This window comes from Colossoma macropomum, unplaced genomic scaffold (genome assembly GCF_904425465.1).
Source record: "Colossoma macropomum unplaced genomic scaffold, Colossoma_macropomum, whole genome shotgun sequence".
Taxonomy (NCBI): Eukaryota; Metazoa; Chordata; class Actinopteri; order Characiformes; family Serrasalmidae; genus Colossoma; species Colossoma macropomum.
In genome coordinates, this window is record NW_023494806.1 from 3,123,064 (window position 1) to 3,133,345 (window position 10,282).

The 10,282-nt window shown below is 40.7% G+C and overlaps 1 protein-coding gene across 1 annotated transcript; it reads left to right on the plus strand.

Moving 5' to 3' along the window:
* Nucleotides 1-9: 9 nt before the first annotated feature.
* Nucleotides 10-9,480, plus strand: rhbdd3 (rhomboid domain containing 3). The gene is made up of 5 exons (XM_036599215.1): nucleotides 10-604; nucleotides 2,236-2,619; nucleotides 4,048-4,189; nucleotides 5,545-5,799; nucleotides 8,814-9,480. Exons 1-5 carry the CDS (start codon nucleotides 442-444, stop codon nucleotides 8,971-8,973), a joined length of 1,104 nt encoding a protein of 367 aa, XP_036455108.1. The 5' UTR covers nucleotides 10-441; the 3' UTR covers nucleotides 8,974-9,480.
* Nucleotides 9,481-10,282: the final 802 nt, after the last annotated feature.

A 10,282-nucleotide genomic window follows, 5' to 3' on the forward strand; every position in this document is an offset into this window, starting at 1 on the left:
AACACACAAAGTACATTACATCCTTATGTGTTTGTTGTACATTACTCATATATGATTAATTTTGTTTAATATAAGCATATGATTGCTTATGTGCGATGCATGTACTCATTTTTCCCAATTAGAGAGCGTTCACAAAATGGTACTTCCCAACAGGAGACTTTCGTGAGGTCAAAACGCTGTTTACGTTTCCGGTCTTCGGATAATTTTGGATTATTTTAAAAAATAAATGACAAAATAATGTGTTTTATAATGTTTGCACTTGCTTTCATTGACTCAGTGTGCTTATATGCGTTGTAGGTTTTGAAGTAGATGCGCTCTGTCAAGGCTGGGCTGCAGAAAGAGTGTTTAATCAGACCTCTGACTCGAGTTTGTGTGAATAAACAGACTTTGTGCTGATCGCAGTGAGTCAGATGGACGTGTGATCGCAGCAGATGGTCTGAGATGTTGGAGCATCCTTTCTCGGCATGGTTCTGGTTTGGATCCACTCGTCCCGGTTTCTGTAGTGGCACCGCCCTCACGCTGCTGCTCATTCTGCTGGTTTGGCTATGTGGGATTCACACAAGCCTGAGTTTGGGACCAGGAGGGGAATTCCCTGGATTCTATGGTAAGCAGTTCATGGATATTTAAAGGGACACTCCGGCCAAAAATTAAACATTTACACCCTTGCTGCACCTGCTGTAAACATGCCTGCTTGCCTCTTAGCTGTGCAGCAGTAGCCTCTAAAGCAAGATTTCCTGGTGTACTGAATAAAAAACACCCCCTCTGATGATGTATCTCGAAGGTGGAAGTGAATTTTGCCAAAAAAAAACTGCAAATGCTTTGGGTGGAGACTTGTTTTTGTTTTCGCTAACTGGCTTCAAACATAAATTTGAGGTTAGAGCTACACCTTTGAGTCTTGAGATGGTTTCTCCAATGGTTCTGTTTAGATCCATTTCATGCTTAAATAGTTCTTTGCATGGTGAAATGGTTCTTGAGATTGATGGAGAATGAGCTGTATATGGTTTTATAGAGAACCCTTTTTGAAAAGGGTCTCAAGTCACCCCTGTCTAAAATGTATGAAATATAAACACTCTTCATCCTTCTGACAGCCAATACACACACACACGCACACACACACACACACACACACACAGCACACACATATATACATACACATATACATACGGCTGCTCAGCTACCACTTGATGATGAAGTTGGTGGCTCAGATTCAGAGTAATCTGATTCTGGATTTCTTTTTCGAAAACTGTTCCATGCTTGTTTGTTTGCTTCACGTAACACTCTTGTAATGCATTGTACAGTAATGAAAATTTATGTCAAAGGCTATTTTATGTTAGCCTTTACATGGTCATACACTGACCCCAGTTAAAAGTTGCATAACTATCATTTGTTGGGATTTTAATTCATTTTATAATGTCAGCAATGTCATAATATTTTAGACAGCACCCCTGACCATGCTAGATGGCACCCCTGAGAAAGGCTGCTATACAGCACCAAACAGGGTTCTGCTGTTGTTACAAGCTTGTAAGCCTTTTGGGTGCTGTATAGCAGCCTTTCTCAGGGGTGCCTGAGAAACCATTTTTAAAAAGCTTCTATATAGAACCCTATACAATAGATTCCCCCTCAATCTGAAGAACCATTTCACCATGCAAAGAACGATTTAAGCATGAAATGGTTCTACATGGAACTTGTGATTCTAAACAGAACCATTACCTTTACTACAGAACCTCTTTTTGAATTGTGTAGCTTGCAGTAATTTTTTGAGATATATTTACGACACAAAAATGCAAATTATAATATATAAAGTTATATAATAATATAATTATATATAATACAATGATATAATGTTGCACTACAGAACACTACATAGCTGAGTAAATAACATTCATTGCTAATTTTAGGCCGGAATGGCCCTTTAACCCACGACGATGAATATTTAGTTGGTTATAGAGCATCTACAATGAACGATAAACACATTAAGTATTTAATTTTAATATGAATGTTACTTACAGATTTGATTGTTTTACTGCATAAACCTTAAATCTAGTCAATATATCTAATATTTCTTTCTGTGAGATTGCTTTAGCACGTTATAAGATTCTTCAAGCTATTTCTAGACCTTTTTACTTGTTTCAAGTACTTTTCTTGTGAAATTATTCATTGCCAAATTGAAGTACTTTTCTCTGTATTCACAAATTTGAGCACTGTACGCAATACTCTCCTCATCTATACCCACAGATTTTATCTTCTACGCTTTAAGTCACGAGGAGTTACTGTCTCTCTTCTACAACGTCACCCTCTTGCTGTGTCTTGGACCATCTCAGGAGAGACGATGGGGCACCTTGGCCTTCGTTATCCTCTCCCTGCTCTCAACAGCACTGCTGCCTCCTATTTACGCCCTCTTCCTCTTCGTGACTGGGGACGAAGCCAGTCGTGTTTGCGGCTTTTCGGCCACGCAGCTCGCTCTGTTCACTGCCCAGTGTCGTCAGGCCAGGCAGAGACGAGTCCTCCGCTGTTTGCCCCCGTGGTCACTGCCTTGGCTCTTCTTACTGCTAGATTTGTTCCTGCTCCCCAGCGCTCCGGGGCTGCTGCACTTCTATGCCATTTGCCTGGGCCTTAACTGTATCCTTTACCCTCCCTGAGGGTGCTGTTATACACTGAGTTACTGAACGTTTTAAACAAATGGTAATGTTTGTAACATTATTATGGCAGAAATGAATGCAGCTTTTTCTAAATTTCTGCATAATCCAATGGTTGAGATGTAAACCATGTACCAAGTCAGAATTGTTCACAGTGGTGGTGATAGGAACCAGACATCCGCCTCAAAAAGCTCCCCCTCAGAAAGTTATTACATCATTTTATGATAGTTTTGTGATAAAGTTATGGCTTAAAATGTATTTTAATGCATTTATTTTCAATCTTTTCAAAAATAGAGAAAAGCAAAGGCCCTAAAACTGAACCTTGAGGGACTCCACAGAATTGCCAAATTTTCTGATGAATGATTTCCCTTGAAACCATGAACCATATGATTTAAGCCATTCTAAAACTGTGCCAGAGAGGCCAACCCAACACTAAAAACAATGGATTAGACTCTTGTGGTATCAAAAGCTGCTCTCTTTTGAGCTCTTATATGGAATGCTGATGATTTAATAGTGATAAATCTGAAGTAATACGTTTTCTTTGGGTCCTATAGTACCTCTGCTTGTACCCCTCCGTTTTAGCCAAAAGCCCGTAATGTGTGAGCTTCAGGTAAAGAGTGAATTTTGTTGCTTCTTGCTTTGGGGATAAAGCAATTAAAATGGGAATCAGTCACAAAAATACACATTTACCTCACCACCAAGTTGCTAGTTGGATATCATTTGCCCAAACTGAGGCTTCTGCCAGGGCTGGTCAGGCTTTGCCTCTGAGGGCTTCAGATCTCTGTTATTTGTTTAGTACTTATTTGTTCTCTAGTTCTACCCTTTTATATTAACTAGATCAAGCTATACCTGACTGGGACTTTTTTGTCCCATAGGTCATAAATCCTTGCCAGATTCTCTGGGCTTGGGTCCCGCTGTCTGCATATTCTGTAAGACAATCTGTATGAGAGTGTCTACACTGTTAGATATAAAGGTTCAGTGCAGGTACATTTTTCATTCATCAAGGTACAAACAATAAAAATTTTCCCTCAAAGGTTCAACAGTGGTTTTAAGGTCTGATTGTGAACCTTAAATAAGTTTTTCCAGGTGAAAAGTTCATATTTGTACCTTTTCATAACCGAATGTTTTAAAACAGAACAGTACAATAAAAGCCTGGAGACGAGACGGGGTGTGTGGAGTCAGTACAGCTTAGAACATATCATTTCAGTGGATTATGGTTCAGTTATGTTCCCTGACTAAAGGTACTGAGATGTACCACTGAGGGTTCCACCCCAGTGACAAGAGCGGTACCACCCCAGTGACGATTTAGTACCTTTATTTCTGAGAGTGCACTAAAGGGAAAAAGGTCTGTGTCAAGGTGCCACAACTGTTACTGTGACCCAGTAAGGATAGTCCTTAACACACTTCTCAGACAGCTCTGAGTTCATAGGAATACTGCAGCGGATAGAAGGTCTTGGTGTGTGTGCCTGTCTGCCAGCCTGGGCCTACGTTTCTGTCGCCCCCCACATGTCAACCAACTATCAGCTGCCCACCTACATCAGCCCCACACACAGGTGACGCCAGGCCTGCAGTCTATCAGCAACATATAGGTGTAATATTGCACGTATTTTAAATAATATTGAATAGATACTTATATTCTACACAGATCTGACTCGGATACAACTTTATATACACAAAACGTCTCCGGAACACTTTTAAATAAGGTGGTGCTCCAAGGGTGCTCTAGCAAAGAAAATGGTTCTACATAGAACCATGAATACTCAAAGAACCCTTTGCACGATTAAAGGGTTCTTTGCATTATTAAAGTGTCCTTTAGATTGACGGAGAATGTGCTGTACATGGTTCTATATAGAACCCTCTGGAATATGGTTCTGTATAGCACCCAAAAGGGTTCTTCTATTGTTACAGTGTCAATCTTGTAACTTCATTTCAAAAGGTATCCAAACAGTAAAGTGCATTAGACAGGATTTTGACTGTTTTCATACATTTTCACATGTATTTGATAAACACATTAATTTTTCCAAGTACATTGTAAAATAAACTTATTTTAAAATATATTTGGTTAATATTTAATGGCAATATACACCAATCAGGCATAACATTATGACCACCTCCTTGTTTCTACGCTCATTGTCCATTTTATCAGCTCCACTTACTATATAGGTGCACTTTGTAGTTCTACAGTTACAGACTGTAGTCCATCTGTTTCTCTGATACTTTGTTAGCCCCCTTTCACCCTGTTCTTCAGTGGTCAGGACCCCCATGGACCCTCACAGAGCAGGTACTATTTGGGTGGTGGGATCATTCTCAGCACTGCAGTAACACTGACATGGTGGTGGTGTGTTGTGTGTGTTGTGCTGGTCTGAGTAGATCAGACACAGCAGTGCTGCTGGGGTTTTTCAACACTGTGTCCACTCACTGTCAACTCAATTAGACACTCCTACCTTGTCAGTCCACCTTGTAGATGTAAAGTCAGAGACCATAGCTCATCTGCTGCTGCACAGTTTGTGTTGGTCATCCTCTAGTCTTTCATCAGTGGTCACAGGACGCTGCCCACAGGACGCTGTTGGCTGGATATTTTTGGTTGGTGGACTATTCTCAGTCCAGCAGTGACACTGAGGTGTTTAAAAACTCCAGCTGAGAATGACCCACCACCCAAATAGTACCTGCTCTGTGAGGGTCCATGGGGGTCCTGACCACTAAAGAACAGGGTAAAAGGGGGCTAACAAAGTATGCAGAGAAACAGATGGACTACAGTCTGTAACTGTAGAACTACAAAGTGCACCTATATAGTAAGTGGAGCTGATAAAATGGACAATGAGCATAGAAACAAGGAATGTCCCTATATGTTTGTTTCCGTATGGTCAGACTGGGAATCAGCCATTCAAATCCATGTTTCTCGTTTCAGAGCTGAACCGCGCCTCGAGCCCTCTCATTTGGGACTTGTAGCATCTACAAGCAGGTCTCAGCTGGAGGATCACTCTCTCCTGCAGCCATGGAGACATCCTGCTCCAGAGTGGCACCGCGAGCCCGTCATGGCAACAGATGCGCAGCTGCTGGAGGAGCAGTTGCTAAGGGCGGGGATACTGGCGTCGCTGCAGGATGCACCCGAGGGCACAGCAGACAAAGTGGAGGTGCCCAAGTCTTCGGTTTCCTCGCTGAGGTGAGCGAGGTCACATCTTAAAAGGCCCACATGTGTTTGTGTGGATTAATGTACCAGAAACAGTCATGATTCATTTTTAAATGATCGTTTTCTCTTTATGCCTTTGAATTAAGCAGTCTGTTTTTGTTACTGTGCCTTTAAGAGTGATATATGTAAATGAACTCTGTTCTGATTGGCTATCCCGTATTGTGCTTAAGGCCAAAGTGCACTGATGGGACAAACAAACATGAACATTCTAATGTTTGCAGTTGCTTAGCAAAAAGGGTTCTATGGCTTGTAACAGTAGTGGAACCCTTTTTGGTGCTATATAGAACCCTTTTCAAAAAGGTTCTATATAGAATGTCCCGCATGAGCACATCCTACTCAGTAACGTCACGTGAATGAATCACCTTCATCATCAGCAACAAACTAACGAGCAGAACGAGCTTCGCTGAGAAGATCATTAACTCTGATCAGCTCTCAGCTTCATTATTAGAGCGAGACGAAGGAGAAAAAGGTGAGATGAGCTGCTTTTCCACCGTTTACAGGCTTTAGCTTCAGTTCGGCGCTGCTGCCATGGTAACGCTGAATGATGGTGCATGCACAGAAAAAAAACACATGAATTCCGATCTGAACGTCACATTAAGGTCACATGGCCACAAATCGGATACGTATCTAGGACCACGTATGAAAGAGGCTCAGGTCAGATTTGAAAAGATCAGATTTGTGTCCACACAGCCCTGAAAACATCAGATCTGAGTCACATTAGACACACAAGAGTGTACAGCACATTCTCCATCAATCTGAAAATCCATTTCACCGTGCAAAGAACCATTTAAGCATGCAAAATGTTCTAAGTAGAGCTCATGGTTCTAAATAGAACCATTATCTTTACTAAAGAAACCTTTTTAGAGTGTGGATATGGACTCTGCTTTTATTATTCACTCACCAGTCCACATTTATGTACTACAACAAGCATTTATATTTAATTAAAGCGAGAAAAAAATGCAGAGATCTGAGGTTGTATGTATGAATCTGCTTGTCTGTGTCTAGAACCGTCTAGTATCACCGTTCTTTGCATATTCTGAATTGAAAAGGTGCTAGACCTCCACCTCCCACACTCAGGAGCAATGAATAGCTGGCTGACGACTGCGGCGTTATCACGTTGAATTACTCTGTGTTTATCTTGAGCTGTATGTAAATGCAGTGCTTCAGTTATACTAATAATAGAACCCTGTACTACTCTAAAGTGGTTCTTGAAGCCTAGATAATGTCTACAGTGCCTCATAAGTGAGTAATGTATAGTTAGACAATGGCGATCAGTCGGTTAAAGTGTTAAGGAGTGGCTGTTGTGAGCACACTCCGCTTTGTAAACAGCGCCGCCTTTAGGGAATTTGGCTGAGCATTTAACTTGTTACAGATTTAAAGGGGAACTCCACTGATTTTTCTAAATTTCGGGGTAATTAAGTGGTTGAGATGTAAACAGAGTCATTCAGAGTGGTTTGGTGTGAAACATACCGAGTCAGAACTGTTCACAGTGGTGGTGATAGGAACCAGACGTCCACCTCTAAAAGCTCCCTCACAGAAAGTTACTACATGAAATGGTTATGAATTCACTGCCTGATGACTGCGACACTGTTTTATGAGAAGATTCTGATATATTTTTTAGAAATCCATTCATGGTGGAGGGTTACACGCCAGGCATTACAAGGAATATAGTCCCCAAAGAAAACTTATTGTTTTATTCTTCCTTTTTTCTACATATTTAACATCATCAACCTTCCATATAAGAAGACTCAGAAGACTCGTGTAGGTTGACTGGTGGTTTTGCATAGTAAATGTCTATATTTGTGTTGTAGTCATGGCGACCCCTGGTTCCTATCACCACCACTGTGAAGAAAAAAGTCTCTACACCAAACCACTCTGAGTGACTCTGTTTACATCAAAATTGTGAATTATGCAGAAAATTAAACTGGTGGAATTTCCCTTTAAGTAAATTTAAACAAGCAGTTACCTTCTGGACGACTCTTTATGCTGCCAATACTGAAGAAAAACATCTTTAAAAGAGGCCTTTTATTATTTATTCTTACTGCTATTAGCCTTCCGAATCTTTCTGAATTGTTTAGCATGTTAGGATTAATGTTTTATGTTTATATGTTGTTTGCCAGAGAGGGACAGCACAGTTACGTCCACCTAGAAATCTGAAAACATACTGGTTCTGGTTTCAATTTAGTAAACGTATAGTGAAAAAAAATCACATTTACACAGTTTTCCCCTTTGCTTCTTTAGTTATAGCCCTGGAGCTACAAGTAATGGGAGCTTAGTACATACCATTCGCCAGACGTGTAGTCTCGTCTTCAGAGTCCAAATCAGACTGAGCCATAAAACTGCCGCAATATCAAGTTCAGCTCAGTTTTGTCAGTTTTTGCCAGATCAGTATTAATGTTGTTTTGTTCCAGCCAGTCTGTAAAGCATCTTACAGCCCATTTAGTTTGGCGAATGGTGTTGGGTTAATTTCTGGCTGATTCCAGGTTGTTTAGCTGTTCTTCTGTCTCAGCTGCCGACTGAAAAGCTGCTCAGTGGTGATGACAGTTTGGGAATTTAGTGTCGTCTCATCTTCAGAGTCGGACCAAATCGGCTGTCGGTCAAATATGATCTTAAAAGTGTCCGTTTTCTGTTTGTGGCAAAGTAAGAAGTAAAAAACGTTCAAATGGCTTGAGCGTCTCCTACAGCTGTCAAAGTCGTTGCTTAGCAACGGTGTCTCAGTGGAGTGATACAGTGATTGTGAAAAAAAACGTGATGTTATGGTGAAATAACAGCACAGTTAGAACGCCTCTCAACCATTTAGCTTGCGTGGCTGGAACTAACTGTTGTATAATTGCATATATGTTACATACATCCATCTATACAGGCTACAGCGGTTTAGCTCTGCTCATTTCTCATTCACGATATAAAGAGTGTTTATATCACTCCATAGAACCCTTTCTGGTTCCATTTGTAAGCTTTATTTTAAAGGGTGCCGTCTCTGTTTCCAGGCTGCAGCAGCTGGAGAAGATGGGCTTCCCGACGGAGAAAGCGGTGGTGGCGCTGGCCGCCACAGGACAGCTGGACGGGGCCATCTCCCTGCTGATCGAGGACCAGGTTGGGGAGGAGGCTGTGGTGGTCTCAAAAGGGAAAAAGTCGCCCACCACATAACTCAGGAATGCTCAGAGCTTAATCTGATGGGCTGCTGTTCCTTCTGGCTCATATCTGAAGAATATCACATTCATCCCAGATTAGAAATATTATACAAATGGCAAACGGGGGGCTAACTGGTCATTTTAACTTAAACTGATAATCTGACCACAAGTTAAAAGGGGAATTCTGCCATATTTTAAAGAATTCTGCATAATTCAGTGGTTGACATGTAAACAAAATCATTTAGAGCGCTTTGTGAGCTCCAGAATTGGTGAAGAAATCAAAATTTCTTTACAGTGGTGGTGATGGGAACCAGGGGTCACCATGACTGCAACACAAATACAGACATTTTATTTGCTATCCAGAACCACCAGTGAACCAACACGAGTCTTCTGAGTTTAATATGGAATGTTGATGATGGTAAAATGGTGATAAATCTGGAATAAGTTGTTGTCTTTGGGGACTATTTTGCCTCACAACACCCTGCATGTGTCTCTTCACTATGCACAGATTAAAAAATACATTTATACCTCACTTTTCTTTTAAATTTGGAGCTATATATATATATATATATATATATATATATATATATATATATATATATATATAGAAACCATTAATATACATTTTGAAACCATTAATTAAATATATATATTTAACTTTCCTGTTCCACTATAAATGGTGCCTGACTTAACTGCTGCACCATTTAAGGTGGAACGGGAGAATTCGAACAGGAAGCTGGCGAATAAGAATCTGACTTCATCTTCGTGACTTTTTAGTGTTTCAGTTTCTCGCTGCAGATTAAACGTATCAGGAAACCAGCTGGAGTGATTATAAACACAAATAAGTCCATTCGTCTCCAAATTATCGGTGTTCGTCTTAAATCTCTCTCTTTGCCGTTTCGTTAGCTACTAGCTAGGCGAGACTGTTGTTTGTGTTGCTATGGTGACCAGCAGTCTGCGCTGATCTTCAGGGTTAAAGGGTGAATTAGCAGTTCTACATTAACTCCAGAGTTTAAGACCATTTATTGTTAAACTATGTTGAACGATCAGCAGAGCTTTATTTTACTGTAAAGGAGGATTATTTTATTTTTACCTACAAATCTGATTCTGCTGTGGAGCCACAACAGGGCAGTAAAAGAGCCACATGTTGCCGACCCCTGATCTAAGGGTTAAAGAGGTTAGGCCACCCCAGTTATGCACAGTGACCAATATTAATAAAGCAGTCAGTAACCAGAGGAATGTTCTCCTGCCTGCTCTTCGTGAATGTTTATACTTTACTGTGAAAATCTGCTGATACTGTTAAGTTATAAGGGTCAGATGATACT